The sequence below is a fragment of the Lonchura striata genome, chromosome 6 (genome assembly GCF_050655825.1).
Source record: "Lonchura striata isolate lonStrDom1 chromosome 6, ASM5065582v1, whole genome shotgun sequence".
NCBI lineage: Eukaryota > Metazoa > Chordata > Aves > Passeriformes > Estrildidae > Lonchura > Lonchura striata.
This window is the reverse complement of record NC_140708.1, coordinates 36995001-37013425: the sequence shown is the minus strand read 5'-3', so window position 1 is coordinate 37013425 and position 18425 is coordinate 36995001. Positions and strand designations below refer to the sequence as shown.

The 18425-nt window shown below is 48.9% G+C and overlaps 1 protein-coding gene across 1 annotated transcript; it reads right to left on the bottom strand.

Annotated features, from left to right (window-relative positions):
• Positions 1-672: 672 nt before the first annotated feature.
• Positions 673-3750, bottom strand: HMX3 (H6 family homeobox 3). The gene is made up of 2 exons (XM_021526383.3): positions 3006-3750; positions 673-2778 (listed from the first exon to the last, which is right to left on the bottom strand). The coding sequence occupies exons 1-2, from the start codon at positions 3319-3321 to the stop codon at positions 2171-2173; spliced, it is 924 nt and encodes a 307-aa protein (XP_021382058.1). The 5' UTR covers positions 3322-3750; the 3' UTR covers positions 673-2170.
• Positions 3751-18425: the final 14675 nt, after the last annotated feature.

Below are 18425 nucleotides of genomic sequence, written 5' to 3'. Positions count from 1 at the left end.
ATTTACGACCCATTGCCAGGGTTTTTATCCCAAACGAAAAGAAAACGCGGGATTATCTTTTCGCAAGGCTGAGTTTTATTTTGATTCCTTTGGCCCCAAATCCTGCCTTCGGCGCTATCAACACGTCGATTCGGGCCAATCTGCGGGAAGCGGAGAGCGATCCTATCTGCGAAGAACCTTGCCGGGGGTTTTCCCACGCGTGACGGCCCCGGCCGTGGGCAGAGAGAGGGGCTGGACACGCAGGAGGGGGCGAAGGGAAGGCAGGGGCAGCACCGGTGGGGCGCGGAGGAAGGGGCGGCAGAAGTTCAGGGGAAGCCCTCGGGGAGGGGAGGCGGCGCTCCCGTGGGGAGGGACCCCCGGGACCCCCCCGCTGTCCCCGCGCGGTCCCGGGGGGCTCCCCCGGAGGCTGAGCCGGGCACCGTGACCCCGCCGAGCCGGGGCTACCGAGAGTCCCCCCGCCGCCCATCCCCTTCCCCCGGCGGAGGGAGCCTCTGGATCCCCAAGGAGCCCCGGCGGGATCGGCTCCGTGCCCTGCGCTCACAGACAACCCTTGGATTGTTTATTCTGTTGTTTCTATTTTTTTTTCATTTTCACGTTTTGTTGTTTATTTATCTTTTTTTTTTTTTTTTTTTTTTTTTTTTTTTTTTCCCGCCCAAAACCACACTTTCAAAATGATAAGGAACGGGTTTTATTGAATTATTTTTTTTTCCACCACAACATTAAGTTTATAACAATATAGGCTGTTTTAAAAATAGGACCGATCCCTAACAGAAAGCGAGAGGGCAGAGGGTACAACCGAAAGAGGAAAACAAAAATTTAAAATCAAACAAAGAAAAGAAACCAACCAACCCAAACCCTTGGGAAGACAGCAAACAATTGTCAGACAACAGGTGAGCAGACACTAAGACAGAGAGAGAACTAGAGGTGTCCACTCCTCACTTGATTTCTGCCTATTAAAATCCACATACTCAATGGACTTTAGAAGAAAACTGTACATCATATCAAATAAATTAAAATTACCCTAAAGTTGATTGTCCTTCACTTAAAGCGCCCGGCTCACCGAATCTCCCTTATTTATTCGCACAAGCCGGGCCGATGCTAATTCCCATGCCCTGCTCCTCTCTTCTCACTTTCCTTCGCTTTTAATTATTTTTTATTTTATTTTGCACAACATGAAGAAACGCAGTTTTACAATGCTAAAAACCCTTTCCTCACCATTCAAATAAAAGCAGTGCTTTAAGAATCGTAGTACAATATTGCACAGTTCAAAAGTACAATAATATTATTATTAATAATAATAATTAGTATTACAAAAGAAAGCAAAAGGGCACAGACTTCCACCCCTCCCCCCCGCCCCCAGATACCGAAATAACTTTACAAGGAAAGAACCCGAAACAACCCGACAACTAGGAAAACAAGGATTATAAACAAGAATTAAAAATGTCTAAGTAAACGATAATAAATAAGGGTCACTCAAAGCGTGCGAGTGTATTTAACCGTTCACTTTGAGGCTGTATTTCTTGCTCGTGAAAGTCTCATGGCAGAAACCGAAAGGTACAAAATGTGGGCAAGCAAAGAGGCAAAGATCTGCTTAAATGAAAAGCCGTGGTCGATGAAGTTTGAGTCACGACAGGATCAGGAGCCTGGTCAATTATTTGGAGGCAGAAGGAGAGATCCGAAAGGAACAGAAATTCAGCTTCCCGTTAGCGTTTGGCAAATCTCGAGGAGTGGCCTGGGACCATTTCATTTTATTTTATTACTATCATTTTTCCCCCTTTTTTTTTTCTTTTTTTTTTTTCTATTACTTTTTTTTTTTTTTTTTTTTTTTTACAAAAATAAAACTAAAGCCACAGAGAGACCATCGCGGTTTTCATCCACGTTTACAAAAGGTGTGACAGCTCCAGGGTTTCTCTACAAGTCCCCTCTTTCATTTCCCTCATTTTCGTTTCCCTCCCCCCCACACTCTTATTTCTCTTTTTTTTTTTTTTTTTTCCCCTAAATTTCCGCCACCTTCCTCCTACCACCACCCGCCGAGGGGTCCCCCCCAGCCCCGCACTCGTGTCCCCGCAGTCACGCCGGCCGGGGGACTCGCACGGGGGGCTGCAGTACTTACAGGCGGCCGGGTGCCTTGCGCGCCTCTCCGCGCCCCTCCGCGCAGCGGCGGCCGGGCTCAGACGGGCCGCAGGAGCGGCACGGAGGTGACCACGGGGTGGGAATAGTAGACGGGGTGAGGGAAGGTGAGCAGCGGCTGCGTGCCGGGGGCTCCGCCGCCCCCCGCGCCCCCCTCCGCGCCCGAGTTCTCGTGGTAGAGGATGGGGACGCGCACGATGCGCTGCGCGGCGGCGTGGCTCAGGTTGGCCGCCTCCAGCTCGGCCGCCAGCTGCCGCTTCCACTTGTTGCGGCGGTTCTGGAACCAAATCTTCACCTGGGTCTCTGTCAGGTGCAGCGAGGCGGCCAGGCCGGCGCGCTCCGAGCTGCTCAGGTAGCGCTTCATGTCGAAGGTGGACTCCAGCTGGAAGACCTGCGAGCGGCTGAACACCGTGCGCGTCTTCTTCTTGCGGCACGGCTTCTTCTCCGGGCTCTCCTCCCGCTTCTTCCAGTCCTCCGCGCCTCCCTCCTTCTTCGCCTCCTCCGAGTCGCTCTCCTCCAGGACGATCTCGTCGGGGCTCTTGGAGTCCAGCTCCTTCTGCTCGCCCTCCGCCTTCAGCAGCGGCTCCGGGGAGTCCCGGTCGGTGCCCGAGGCGGGGGACGAGTCCCTCAGCAGGGATTTCTCTGCGGCTGGATGGGGAAGGACGAAGCGGGGCGTGAAGGGGGAGACGAGGGACACAAAGAGACACCTTCACCACCCAGGCCCCGCGTCCCGTCAGGGGGAGCGGGACGAGCCGGCCGGATCCCCGCGCCGCCCCAGCGCCCGCTTCACCCCCCGCCCCGCCGCCCCCGCTCCCCACGGCCGCCGCCCCGCCGGGGAGGGACGGAGGGAAGGAAGAAGTTTTGGGGAGCGGTACCTTCCGTGCGGGGCAGGTGGGCTCCGGCCGGCGTCAGGGCGTAGGGGTACCACCAGGTCTGGGCGCGCTCCAGGCAGTGGGCGCTCAGGGCGAAGCGCGGCGCCGGGATCTCGAAGCGGGGAAAGGCGAGGTCGCCCACCTGCGAGAGGGCGAAGCCGGCGCCGTCCACCGCCGCCTTGCCCGAGGGGGCGAACAGCGCCCGCGGCTGCTTGGGGGGCGCCTTGGGGGGGCCGCCGTTGAGCAGGTTCTTGATGTAGAAGGACTCCTTGGGGGGCGGCGGAGGGGCGCTGGGTGGCTCCTGCCCGGTCTCCGGCATCCTCCGCTGCCCGCCCGGCTCCTGGCCGCCGCTGGCCCCGCAGCCCGCGCCCGGCGCGCAGGTGGCGGCTCCCGGCGGCGCGGGGGACAGGCGCGGCGGGGCGGCGTGGGAGCGCGGCGGCGGGGCCGGCCGGGGGCCCCTCGCATGGGGGGGAGGCAGGGCGGGGGGCCGGGGGGACCCGCGCAGCCCGCGGCACCGGGGGGCTGCTGCGGGCAGGCGGAGAGCCGGGCTCGTCGCTGCCGCCGCCGCCGCCGCCGCCGCCGCCTCCCGCCGCCGCTGCTGCTGCGTCAACCTGACGCCGGATGCTAATGATGAAATCAAAATGTCATCCCCGTTCCGCGCGGGGAGCACGCGGCGATTGGGCACGCACAAAGGCGAATGGGATCGGGCGGGAGGCGGCGGGAGGAGAGGGCTCCGCGCAGCCCCTGCTCGCAGCCGCCGCGGCCCCGGCCCGCCCCCCCGCCCCGCGCCGCGCCGCCGTGCCCGGAGGCGGCGGCCGCCCGCCCGTTCGTGGCGTTCACGGAGTCCAATTAGGCAGCGAGCGGGGCCGGGCCGGCGGCACAAAGGGAGCGGCTCGGCGGAGCGCGGCGGGAGCGGCGGCAGGCGAATGGCACGGGCCGCGCCGCTCCTGCCTCAAAACCGCCCCCGCCCCGCCGCGCCGCCCCCCGCGCCCCCGCCCCGCGCCGCCGGCAACAAAAGCCGCCCGCGGCCGGGGGGGCAGCGGGCCGGGCCGAGCCCCGCCGGGATACCGGGCACCGGACACCCTCTGGCCGCGCTGCGCGGCAGAAACGACTTAGCGGACGGCGGCGGGGCGGCGGGACGGCTCTCCCCCGACGGTGCCCCCCGCGCCCCGGGCGGCCCTGCCGCCGCCGCGGCTCCCGGCGCGCAGCAGCGGGGCCGGCGGGACACGTCGGGCCCGCGGCGGAGGGGCGACAGCGGGCACGGCCCGCGCCCGCCGCTCGTGGGATCAGGGCGCAAAGCGGCGGGATTCGTTCCTGCCCGCATCCCGGGATTCGTTCCTGCCCTGCTCCTGGGCTTCGAGCTCCGGGCGCTCCCGGGGTTGGGTCGTGGAGCGCTCCCGGGATCGATCCCTGCCCGTTCTCGGAATCCGAGCACGGCGCTTCTAGGATCCATCCCGGCCGCTCTGCGTGTTCGGGCACGGGGTGATCCCGGGATACATCCCTGTTCCGTTCCCGGTTCCATCCCTGCCCCATTCCCACATTCATCTCTGCTGTTCCCGGTTCCATCCCTGCTCCGCTTGCTGATCCATCCCCACTGTTGCCGGTTCCATCCGTGCCCTGCTCGATGATCCATCCCTGTCCCGTTCCCGGCTCCATCCCTGTCCCGTTCCGGGCTCCATCCCTGCCCCGTTCCCGGCTCCATCCCTGACCCGTTCCCGGCTCCATCCCTGCCCCGTTCCGGGCTCCATCCCTGCCCCGTTCCGGGCTCCATCCCTGCCCTGTCCCGGCTCCATCCCTGCCCCGTTCCCGGCTCCATCCCTGCCCCCTTCCGGGCTCCATCCCTGCCCCGTTCCCGGCTCCATCCCTGCCCCGTTCCGGGCTCCATCCCTGCCCCGTTCCGGGCTCCATCCCTGCCCTGTCCCGGCTCCATCCCTGCCCCGTTCCCGGCTCCATCCCTGCCCCGTTCCGGGCTCCATCCCTGCCCCGTTCCCGGCTCCATCCCTGCCCGTTCCCGGTTCCGTCCCCGCCGTTCCCGGGGCCCGGGCGCAGGACGCCCCCTGGCGGGCCGGGCGGGCCCGGAGCGTTCCCGCAGCGCCCCGGGACATCCCGGGACATCCCGGGACATCCCGGGACACCGGGCAGCGGCAGCTCCTGGTGCCCTGGGAAGAGCGACGTGAGCCCGGTAGGGCGGGAACACGGCATACTGCCCGCCGGTACCCGCGGAGGGAGGCGGAAGGAAGGGAAGGAAGGGAAGGAAGGGAAGGAAGGAAGGAAGGAAGGAAGGAAGGAAGGAAGGAAGGAAGGAAGGAAGGAAGGAAGGAAGGAAGGAAGGAAGGAAGGAAGGAAGGAAGGAAGGAAGGAAGGAAGGAAGGAAGGAAGGAAGGAAGGAAGGAAGGAAGGAAGGAAGGAAGGAAGGAAGGAAGGAAGGAAGGAAGGAAGGAAGGAGCCACTCAATTCTGGCATCCTTCTAAATGTTTGGAATACCTTTGAGCATCAACACCTGCAAACATCTGCCCTGGCACACACAGAGCTCTGGAATCGGATGTGCTCACCTGTGCATAAGGGACAACAATCTCTACTTCTACACATTTTAATTCCCTGATCAAATCTACCTGATTTTTTCTTGCTTTTTCGTTTTAAAGACACCCACTTGGCATTTTGAAGTGAGATTTTTGTATCTGAATCAATCTGCCCAGGATTTCCTCCTCCTGAACACTTGGAGGTTATAAATAGAGGGAGAATTTGTATAGAACCAGACACACAACATTTTTGGCTGCAGCAGATGTGGTGTTTCATGTCCCTTCCACACATCTTGGGGATGTGGTCTCAGCAATTAATAGTTTGAAAAAATATTCTGTTATTAACAACTTCTTGTTCCTGCTCTCGTTAACAACTTAAAGCACCTGGCAAAGAGAAGGTCATCGGGGGTTTTTCAAAGAAGTGCTGTTTCCCTGGGAATATCCCTCAACTCTGGGGTAAAATGTACAGAGGAAATGTACAGACAGAAAATATTTTCTATCCAGAAAACAGCCAATAGCCACCTAACTCAGGCTCCTGCCTGAGACCTGGGCTAAAGCTCTGTGCTAAATGTTTGCAGCTCTTACATGAACAGCCAAGGATGAAAAGTTCTTAGAGAAGACCCCAGTGCATTTCTCCATCTCAGTGAAGATTTTATTTAGATATGAGTCACCAAAATAATTCTGTGCTTAAGCTCCCCCCCCCGCTTTTCCATCCATCTTTCACTGCTTTGGTAATTATGAGGTCCTAATCCCTTTGGAGTCCCTCAGGGCAAACAATTCACGGTAGAAAGCCAGGCAAGGATAAAAAAATCAAACCAACCTCTGGCTAACTTAAAAGAAATTCCCACTTTGCAATTCTTTACTACAAAACAAACAAACAAACAAACAAAAAAACCCTGCACTGTTCTAAAAGAGCATTTCTCTGTCTCTATTATTTAAGGTCCATAGATTTCTTGCTTATTTATGTATTTTATTAATTCCCCCTCCCCAGAAATATCTGGATGTTAAAGACTGGTATTGACCATTCCCCCCTTGCCCACTGGTGATGGAGCTGAGTGGATTTTGCTCCAATCTTTATTTCTGTTTCTAGACTTTCACTCGTACCATTCCATTGTAAACAGATAATTATTATTTCATTAGTGTTGCAATTCAGAATTAATTGGCTAATTTACACGTGGATCAATTGTATAAATGTGATGTTTGTGATAGGTGCTTGATATGATTTAAAGTAATTGTTTATTTTCGGGTTTTGGCTGTATTGTATTGCAAAGTGATTTATCTCCTTATTTATCCTGTCTCAGCACTGCCTCTTCTTTTTCATTATTTTTCTAAAGAGCTACACTCTTGCTAGGCTGGAGCATGAGCCTGTGTGCTGTGATTCTGTGGTGTCCCACTGCTGGGAGCTCCAAAAAGCCCTGCCTTGCAGCCTGCTGAAGAGGATGTGCAGAGCACAGCAGCCCTGTGTAATTCCTGGCAAGAATTACCCACTGCAGCCCCAATTTCATCCAAATTCTTCCCCATCTTTATCTGCCACCCCTGAGTGTCCCCACTGTAAGCACAGGTGAGAAATTTTGGGTCAACTTTTGCTCAGCTTTCTCTTTTCCATCCAGAGGAAAGGGCAGAGCTGAGTTTCCTTGTTCCTTTATTTGTCCAAGTGGGAGCTCTCCTGAAGAAGTTTGCACATCTGGGCTTCCAGATATTGTGGGAAAGCAGAATTCTACCAAGGCACTGCTTGATTCCGTGGCTGACATTAAACAAAATCCCACAGGAGGATGCTGAGGCACCTCCTTGCATCACAGTTTGGATGTCCAGAGGGAGAAGGAAGAAAGGATGAGAAGACATTTAACAGCTTGCCTTACACAGAAACTCTCCTTTCCCAGTCAATCAAAATGAATCCTTCCACCATCAGATTTTAGAGCTCCTGTCACGCTGCCCAGGCATATAGACACAATTTTGTGAATGCCAAAGATTAACTGCTGTAGAGTCTGAGCTGTTCTCGATGGGTCTCCCTATTGCAAATCCTTCCCTATTATCAGGGCCTTTTTAAAATCTGAGTTCCTCAGCATTTCTCTGCTAGTTTTTCAAGTGCTCCTTCTGAAATGCATGGCTGGAAACAAACAGAGCTTACCCAGAAAAGGGATGCCACTTTCTCATCAAAAGGAATGTCTCTTGTGGGATGTATTTGATAAGGATGTTTTATTCAAGGCTGGAAAAACTACAAGGGAGTTGTGCTTGGAAGCCTGTCTCAGGTTTCCCCAGGCTGAGTGGATCAGGGTGTATGAGATGTGTGTGGGTTGAGAGGTATTTTGGAACAGCTAAAGTCGTTCCCTTATTATGCCTTACAATGGCATTTTTGTACCTTTAAATGGAAGGCTTTGTTAGTCTCTGTTTTCCAGTGGCTTCCTGGCAAGCTGAGAGTCCTCCCTGACAAATATTAGAATCTCCTAGTGCTTCAGGAAAGCAGGTTGTTCAATTTATCAGACTTTTATTTCTGAGGCTCATCACAGTCCTGTGTCTGACTCACAGAGATGGCATTTTTATCAGAAAATGGGAGAAATTTCTAGGTTGTGATGTTTTTGTGAAACAAGTGCTGCTGCAAATTCCATGCAATTTGGAGTAAACCCACAGGGACAGAACTGATGAGGTGATCTAAGCACAATCTTTGTCTCACAGAGCACTGCACAGCTACTCTATAGATTGTGATAAGATGCTCTGATCTCATCACAAACCATAGAACATATCCTTTGCTTTGGTCACTTTGTCTTGCCCACCAGAATAATTTCTAGAAGGTTTCATCACCCTGGCATTAGTCATGTGTGCACAATTTATCGCTTCCACAAGTGAACTCTCCAAATGGAGGTCAGCTAAATACACTGGAGGAAATCCTTTGTGAGAAGTATCACTGGAGGATTTGAAGGCAGAGCATGTGCTGTTCTTTAACATCTTACCCAAACAGAAACTTCAGCTCATCTTTCAAAATCTGTCAGGACAGAGACATCCAAAGAAAAATGAATAGATGGTGGCTTTGCAGCTTTATATCTGAAGAACAGTGATTTTACAGCTCGTTGTAAACTCTGAATAATGTAAAAAAGTAAAAACACCCAAAAATCAAAACCAGGACTAGGTCAACATCAGGACTGGTGAAATCCAAAATAAAGCAGATGTGGCCATAAATAGGTCATTTATTAATTCCACAAAAAATCTTGTCACCACACCTGAAAAGTGCTGAGTATTTCCAGCTGCTACTGAAGTAGAAAATTGCTGCAGAGCTCTGTGGTGACTGTGGCTGGAAAAGAGGTGTTCTGAGCCACACTCAGCCTTCAGATCTCACATCCAAACTGTCCATCTGCAGAGAGCCAACAGAGAGCAGAGCAGATCCAATATTTGTGTGCAGGGGCAGCTGGATAATGTGCAGTTTTAGGAGTTCTTAAATAATCATTGATTTCAAAGGTGTTACAGCCCATTGACTCAAAAACCAGCTGCTTATAAAGCCTCTCATGTTCACATCACAGATCCTTGGCAGCTGTAGGAGAGTTATTCTGGATGTACCTGCTGAACATGAGCTGTGCCTCGAATTTCATGGAAAGATCCTCAGATCACCCTGATTTCCCTGTTCATGTTTGCTGTAGCTGGCATGACAGCCTGACCCAGCTTGCTCCGAGTCAGCAGATCCCCAAAATACCTCGTGGTTTTGCAAAATAAATGAACGATGGGGTCACTTTTGGCTTCCACAAGAGCTTCTTTGGTAAAACCTCCCCGTGCTTTGCACTTTGAATGACTCTGCCAGGAATCCCGGGAAGCCAAAGTGATGCAAACACCACAGGAGGCTCCTCCTCCCTCGTTTGGCTGCAGAATCTCCGTTTCTTGTCTTCAGATATTCAAAAAGTTCTCATGTTGCTCCCATGGCCCACTGTTCTACCAGTTCTACAGAGAAAAGAACGTTTTTGGGCTTCTTTCTATACAACCTTCCTGTAAATTCCAGGGAAAATTTTATCCTAGACAACAAAGTTGCTTATTTCTAAATATATAAATATAAGTGCACAACTTCACGTTATAAAAACAAAGTATCAGAGGCCAAGAAATGACTGCACAAATTCCTCATACTTTGAGTCACAGTTTTACAATGAAGATTTTCTTTGTTTGTTGTGGGTTTTGTTGTTCTTTTTTTTGTTTGTTTTTCTTTTTTTTTTTTACATTGCGGCTTTTATTTTTAATTATACCACTGAAACTTTGGAGGTCTATTAGAAAAACAAGCATTATACAGAAAGTATTTTTAATGCATTTTGGTTAAAGATTAGCAGCACACAATAGAAAATCATCAGTAATGAACCTGATGGAAGCAATGCTGGTGGAGAGCAGCAGAAGGATTGAATGAAGGCTGTGCAAAAATTCTGACACCATCACAGCCATTGTAGTTACATGGTTTTTTTTGGACAAGAGAAGATTCCCTTTGGAATTAAGACACAGGGATACAACCAGTGCAGAGTGGTGGCTTGAAACACCTTCCTCTTATGAAGATATGAAAAGCAGCCATGAAGCACTGGCAAAACCCAACCAAGGGTCACTTTTCACATCATTTTACATTAGCAGATTTTTGGCTTGTCGTTAAGGGTCTGTAAACAATATCAGAAAAAAAAAAAACAAAAAACAAAACAAAACAAAACAAAACAAAAACAACAAAAAAAGACCCCCAAACCAAACCAAAATTATCAAAAGGGACTGTGTGAAGTTAAACATTCAAGGCGGCAGATAAGGCAAATAATAATAAAATATTATGTATGACAGAAAGCGGAAGACTTCCAGCTGGTTATGTGCATGAAATGCAACACATCCAAATAATGCTGGATATCTACAGAGCAATAGAATTGTCAAAACAACAATTCCAACATAGAAATAAACATTAGCTGTTTCTCCCCAGCAGCCTGATGTGTACCCTTGCTGTGTGCTGTCATTCCCAGAGTGTGACATCTAAGTTATGTGTGCAATGAAGAAAACCCTCACCGCGTAACAAATCCCACCCAGATCACATGTTATCTTAAATATTCCAGTCAGGAAAATCCTGCAGAGTGCACGTCACGCTGCCACGAGAGGTTTCTTATGGATTTCTGTGCTGGAGAGCTGCAGTGGGGTGAAGAACAGAGGAAATGCAAAAAGACTCGAGGGCCAACGTGTGAATGACACTTCTACTTTTTGTTTGTTTGTTTGTTTGTTTGTTTGTTTGTTTTTTGGCAGCCAGGCTGCTCCGAGGGAGAGGATGAGGCTCTGTCCCCCCAGTCTGAGACCCTGATTTGATTCTGCTCTGGCCACGATGCTTGTAAAGCACTGATCAGAGAGTGCAGAGCACTGATCAGGATTTCCAGATGTCCTTGAAAATGCCCTTCACCTTCACAATCAGCTCTGGAATGATAATCTATTGATCGGAATGCTTGGCAGCAGCGTGACACACACAGGGTTATTGATAAGCAGCACTGATATTTTCAGGTGACAAACAAGGGTGGGGGGAACAATTATTTTAAATATCTCCAGCTGGGAAAATTGGCTCTGCGCGATATTGGTCTCTGCTTTTTGTCTGGGGACAGATTTACATCTGAACCTGCGGGGATTAATTTCTGGAATTATTTTACGACCTCTAATAAATACAAATCCAGCCGAGGGTGGATGGATGCTCGCCCCGGAGGCGCCTTTCAGCACCACGGGCAGCGCCGGGAGAATCTCCCGCAGGTTTGGGAATGGGGATGCCAATCTTCGGACATCCCGGGATAACGATGCCCTGGGCGGGATGAAGGGCCAGAGCTCCTATCTGCTCCTATCTGTGCGAGAGAGAAAGAGAGGACTTAATGGCTGTACGCTAAATAGCTAACTAAATAAATAAAAACAATAATAATAATAGCTCTTCGAGGTTTGCCGCTATTCTAAAAGAGCTAAACTGTTGGAACTCCAAATGTCCCTCAGACATTTTTGGAGGTTCCGGGCCCAGGTCAGAATCATTTGAGACCCTGGCAGGCAGCTGGAAACAGCTGGGATTTTGGGTTTAACCATGGAATGATTTACCAACCTTGCAGGAAGAACAAGAAGTCACAAAAGTTTAGATGTTATCGTAGAAGGAGTTACAAAGTAGAGGGAAGAATTTTTGAGTGCTGTACAGGGGAGTTTTGGTTTTGTACATGGGGGTCAGAGGTTTTAAGATGGATTTGGGATTTGGGCCTGTCTTCTCCCTCTTTCTTCTTCCTTGCCTCCATGTTCTTGGTGATGTTGGCATTTTTCTGTTGGTTCAGGCTGGGGACACACTGTCCAACGTAGGTGACAGATATTGGCACGTTCTTGTAAATGCAGCCCAGGGAGTTTCTGGTATTTAATGTTTGTCACATCCCACTGAGGGCAGAGCCCCACACGCTGCCCTGCAGGACAGAGCTGGGCAGGGCAGCAGAACATGTGAGAGATAAACAGAATAAACAACCTGGAAACCAGCACTGACCAATTCTGGCTTCTGCTTTGGCAGCGGGGCTGACAGACAGAGACTTTCTACAATCTCAGAATCATCAATACCTCAGATTCTGACACTAAACAACAAAATAATTAACTGTATCTAAACCCTGACATTACAAATAAGATCCAGGACCCTTTGTCTACTGTTCTCCAAACCTTCTCAGACAAATTCAAGGGAATTACATCTCAGGTTATTTTAATATCAAAGAATTTTATAAGAAGATGTGAGAATTGTTTTGCTTTCCAACAGCACATTGCCCTGTTTATTCCCCAGCTGGTATTTTTATTTTTTGTACTTCTCAGGGATATATCAAAGTTTATACAGTATGTGTAACTCAGAGGAGATGGAAAAGGCATTGACAATATTAATTGTTTCATAAATAGCGTTAGATAGGATATGCTTTTTATAACCTTGGTTTAAACCCTGTTAGTGAAAAACCAATACCCTGCCATTTGTTTATACTTTTCTTGGCGTACAAGGCAGATATATTAGAGAGAATGAAGCCAATAAAAGGTCACAGGCAGCCTTTTCCACTCTCAACTTTTAGGCATGGCCCCTTTTTCAAAAGAAAACTGTCTTTTATTTTGGAACATTATAACCATTCCACCTGTCTGTAAAAATGTATGAAGAACCAGAAATTACAAAGGACCAAATAAGAAAGGAGCTTTTGCTTTTAGGTGAGCACTTCTTCACACAAGCAATTCCACAGGCTCCACCACGAGCAATTCCATGCCTCCACAAGTACCTGCTGAGGCAGAGGGAGGAAGGGCTCCACCAGCCAGCCCAGCAGTGTGGGGGTCTCAGAGAAAAAGGCTCCACATTGGAAAAAAAACCCCTCTTTTCTCCAGTATTCTTATTTGGATCCTAGAAGTTTATCACAGAACAAGTCCTGAGGTTGGAAAGAGGAACTGCAAACTATCCCAAAGGCAGCACATGACTGAAAGTTTAAGACAAGGAAAACACTCTGCAAATTAATTACTCTTGAAAAAGTTTTTAATACAAGCAATGGTAAAAGAGACTCCTGAAAAAAACCCTTTGCTCTGCAAGCAATTTACTCCTTTCCTTCATTCAGCATTTTAGTCCTGGCAGGAAGGGACAAGGAGGTAGGTTATGGTGGATTTACCTGCTAGGGTGTGGTGGGTTTGCCTCTGCTTTCATTTTAAAACGTTTAAAGTGTTCAAAATGTTTTAATCATGTTCTATGCAGTGTCACATGAAAAATAAATACAACCCTTGCACATCTTTAAATGAGAGTTTCAATGCTGTCGTGTTCTGCTATATTAATATTACAGCTTTGGAAGATATGTAGCATAGCAGCAACTAACTGAAGGCTGGAACATTGGAAATCAAGAGAGGAAAGAAGGAAGAAAATGCCATTCAATATTCCTGGAAATTCCATAGTAATTCATGGAAATGTCCTGTGCGTGGTTTTTTTCTTTTCATAGCATGAAATGGCCCCACTGCAGCCTTGAGTCCCTTCTGCAGGATGCCCAGAGCAGCAGTTATCCTCAGGGACAGGCACTCCCGGGGCTTTCCCTTGACCTGTGCACAAGGAATGTGAAGCTTGATGTCCTGGTTTTTAGAGCACTCTGCATGGATCCTCTCCTACAACTTCAGGAACTTTCTGTGCAGAATCAAAGGCCAGAGAAGCCCTTCCCTTCCCTTCCCTTCCCTTCCCTTCCCTTCCCTTCCCTTCCCTTCCCTTCCCTTCCCTTCCCTTCCCTTCCCTTCCCTTCCCTTCCCTTCCCTTCCCTTCCCTTCCCTTCCCTTCCCTTCCCTTCCCTTCCCTTCCCTTCCCTTCCCTTCCCTTCCCTTCCCTTCCCTTCCCTTCCCTTCCCTTCCCTTCCCTTCCCTTCCCTTCCCTTCCCTTCCCTTCCCTTCCCTTCCCTTCCCTTCCCTTCCCTTCCCTTCCCTTCCCTTCCCCATTTCAGCTGCAGAGGGGAGGAGGCTTTGCTCAGCAATCACTTTTATTCACCTATTTGTTGCTCAGAATAAAATAAATCTGACTTTTTCAGCATCTCTCAGGCCCAGAAGGTTTTTAGGACCATGCTCCAGAAAAGTAGAAACTTGCTGAGAGGCAGAGGAAGAAAAGTTGTGGGGGCACAGGGTGTCAAAGGCAGGCAGAGATCAGATTTTTCATTTGCCTCCCAGCCTCTGCACACGCAGACTGCAGCAATACCTGGAGAGGACTGTCAGGTACCTACAGAAGTAAAGGAAGCAGTAAGAATAAAGAAAGCAGGAAGAATGACAAAAGCAATATGAATAAATGCTGTCTGGAGGGTGCTCCCACGTGTTGCCCACAGCTGATTGTAGCTTAGCCCTGTGGTGTGTGTGATGCTGGACAGGGACAAGAAGAGAAAAAAACCACCTGGAGCAGAGCCCTCCACCCTGAACCCTCCTGTGATCTGCTCAAAGGGAAGAGCACTGGGATAATGAAAAGTACATTTTAAAGAGCTGTGTTTCACTTCTTTTCCAGCACAACTTTTTCCAATTGCTCTGGAAGGACAACACAGACAAGAAGGGAGAATTTTCCCCCCTCAGTGCAAGAGCAGATGTGACAGCTGGTGGACTCTGTAAAGTCTTCACCTAAATCTTGTTAATCTCAGTGTTAGACTCCACTCTAGCTCCAGGCTTAGAGAACAGAGTGCACCCCACCCATGGCATCAAGGCTGACCCAGCACCACCCTTTTACCACTCACCTCCTCTGAAACACCACAAACAAATCCCATTTCCATCCCAAATCCCCTTCGTGCTTTGCCTTGCTCCTCAACCTGCTAATTCTAATGACTTGCAATTAAATCAAAACCCTCCTCATGCTCTGGGGCTCCCTGCCCATCCTCCCTGCGAGGCTGTGGCTTTAATTTCACCCTCCTCACAGCAGCAGGCTCCTAGGGCAGGCAGCAGGATTATGGCTCACGTGCTGTGGGAAGCAATGATGATCCAAAAAGCAAACGGAGGTGGGCACTGAAGGAGAAATCACTTATGCAAATAGAAATGTTTTCAATAATGATCAACAGCATGAGAAAGAATATAGGGAAAATTACATTAGGCAGAGGAGTTTCATTTTTAAAATGTTCCCTAAGTGCTAGAAATCTTCCCATCTTCATTTTTCCCTTTAAACTCTGTCATTTGTACAGCCTATTAACCTTTAACTTTATGACTATCCTAACGTGAAATACTGGCAGCATTTAAGTCTGAGAATACTAGAGAGCTACCTTTCTGCTTGGCAACAGAGGTGAAGCACTTTCTTTTAAATCAGTCATTTTTAATATCAGTCATATACACACAGCATCAGAGACACTATTTTTAGATTCACGTGCTGGTGTTACTTATAATAAATGCTCTGCAAACCCCAGAGATCTTACAGAGTCCTTCTTGTCTGTCCTCTCTCAGTTCATCTCCCTAATTGTAGCCTTCAATTCTGCTCAGAAGTAGGGGAGAAAATTAAATCAAATCACTCCCTTCTAACCCCCTTTTCCCTGCTCTTAAAAAAGGCAATGTAAAATTAATTATTTGTGTTTACGAGAGTGGCTGAGGAGATGAGTTGAGGATGAAACTTCGTGGTGTAAGCCCCTGAATGATTTTTTTCCAGCCATTCCTGCCCTGCAGAGCTGGCGTGGGGCAGCTGAGGAGGGGTGATTAAGTGACTTCCATGAAGTGGCTGGTGGGGAGGTGAGAGTTGGGGCTGCATCGATCCCACCTGAGCAGGGGATGAAGCACAGAGCTTGGGAGGTTTTAATTGTTCCCATCAGTTCAAACCACAGGAGTGACAAGGACCTGAGGACAGGAAGCTCTGTTGATTGTAGCTAAACCTCAGTAATTAAACAGCAGCCAGGGATGAAGGAATCTGCTGGAATTTGAAATGTAAAGAACTCTTAGAACTTGTAAGTTAAGCATGAGTCCATAAAACAACATATTGAATGACCAGACACCAGCCCAGGCTGAGTGGGAGCTCTGGAAGGATTTTTGGCCACAGAACAAATTCAACCAGGGAAAATAAATATGTGGGACAGCTAAAGATTTGAGCAAGTCTTGGTCAAAGGAGGAAATCCAGAGCTAAACTTGCTCTTGCACCCTCAGTGTACCCTGTCCTCCAGCCCTCCAGCACATCCTTTCTGCTCCTTTGAGGGATTCCTGAGGTGGCAGAGGAAGCAGGTGGAATTTATATTTGTGCTGGTGTCTAGGTTTTCCAGCAGACTCTGCCCAGAAAAAGGGCTCAGCACACAGCAGGCACCGACTGGGCTTTCCTCAGGTGCCAGCACGGGTCCTGCAGGCACAGCTGGCAGGTGCCACCCCACCCTGTGTCACCCGTGTCACCTCCTGCTCTCACCGAGGGACCTGAGCAAAGCCCCCAAAACCTCGGCAGGATTCTGCCACCTCAGCGTGGAGCTGCTTTTCCAAACTCCAGCTGGGATTTTAGAGACAGGTTCAGTTTGGGCACGCCCTTGGGCCCAGTTGAGTTTAATGCAACAATTAAATGTGTTTAAAACTTAGCATGTGTTTGTTCAATTGCTGCACTGAACAGCAGCAGCAGGATCTGGTGCTCACACGCCTCACTGACCCAGTGCTGGGAGAGAAATGTGGCACCAGCCTCACAGCCAGATGGCATTTGTCCCAAACCTGAACTCAGACGATCCCAAATTAATAGTTTTTATTTGAAAAGTAGGTATATATATTATTGTTGTTGCTTTTTATTAAGAGATGGGACTAATGTTGGGTTGAGAACGATTTATTGCTCAGATAAACATCAGTTTCAGAGGCTGTGAGATTTTAAAGGAGAAAATAGTTTGTTATAGCTCAAGAGTAGTCACAAGTTTTTTGTTGTAAGATAATATATAACTTTCTAATCCAATTAATGGATGCTACAAGGTTTATTTTGGTGGTTTTTTTTTTTTTTTTTTTTTTGACTAATCACTTTTCCTTAATTTTGTTGCAATATGGATACTCTTGCCTAGTGGGTTTTTGTCTCACACGCACACATATGTTTCTACTATAATTTTAAACTCTTGATTTACTCTATATAGCTACTCTTACATTATAAACCCTTCTCCATCTTAACACATTTTCTTTCTTACTTGAGGCTTAATTTTTCTTACAACTATAGAAACATAAGTTTATGATTTCTTTGCTTAATGTCTGTGTGTTTTATTTTTACATCAATCTCAGTTTCTTTTACGGCTATGGATCAAACTCTTCAGTGTCTGTAGAAGTTTCTGCTTTTCTGATTCCAACAGGTATAGTTTCCTAAAAGGAAGGTAAGCACAAATGAACTTGGAAAGGAAACTATGTAAAGCTGCTTGTTAATTTAGCTCCCATTCTCAGGTATTTCATTTTGGGCATTTTCCTAAAGTTTTCATCTCTCCTGGTCTTGCTTTATGGTTAGTGTAAGGCCAGCCTGAAAGATAATATATTGTGACTGTTATATTATTTATTTCAAAGCCAAGTTATTGATTATTGCACGCTGAAAATGACAAATGGCATCTGAGAAAGGCACGGTCAGCGAGTTCTATTAAAGAAATGATAGTATTGCTCATGGATTGTTAAAAGGTTCAGTTTAGATACTTTATAGGTTTATATCCATCACTATTTAATGACCAAATGATGAAAAATACGAGTCACAGGGATAATTTCTTTCTGTTACAGTTTTACGTTTAAGCAGTTAGCAAAATAAGAGAAAATTTTTGTGCTAAGGGTTTATGCCCCCAGACCTTGTAAGGACTGATCTTGATTATTTGAAAGGCAATGATCCCATACAGGTGAACATTGTGCACCTGGGGCACACTGGAGTGGATCAAATCCTCCCTGGGCAGAAATGCTGGGGGTGGGATGGAGATCCAGGGAGGCAGGAGGGGTGAGGGGTCCCACTGTGTGGCACCCCCAGCCAGGAGCCCCACTGAGCCCCCAGAGCTGCCTCTGGGGCCCAGTGCCAGGCCAAGGCACAGGAAAATGCTCATTTTCCCATCATGATTCCACCAGGCAGGGCAGAGAGTTCAGGGATGGGTCACTCTGGAGGAACAAGCAGACATGAATGAGCAGGAACCAATCCCACCCAGGGCAGTCCTGATGTCCCTGATGTCCCTGATATCCCTCCTAAAGGGAGCCAGAGTAGGATTTAGCCTGTTTTCCCCATATTTAACTCCACCAGCTCAAGCTGGAAGCCAGCATTACTTTTTTTGTTTGCCACAGGTAGGAAAGGCTCTCTTTTCACTCGTATTCTCTCGGAGCCATCTGCTCGGAACACTTTCAAAATGAGGGCAATTAGAGATAAGAGCTAATAACACTCCAACCTGCACGCTGGGAAATGCCATTTAATCACTATTGCCTTGACTGGCAAATAAGGAGCAGCCTCTGACTGGACCAGGGTGATAAAGCTGCCCAAATGAAGAGCCCAGCTGCAGTGTTTGCCACCGTGAATTGT

Coding starts and splice junctions, on each gene's coding strand:
- HMX3 (XM_021526383.3), bottom strand. CDS start 3,321: ATGCCGGAGACCGGGCAGGAGCCACCCAGCGCCCCTCCGCCGCCCCCC. Junction 2,779..3,005: donor CCACCTGCCCCGCACGGAAG/GTACCGCTCCCC, acceptor TTCCCCATCCAG/CCGCAGAGAAATCCCTGCTG.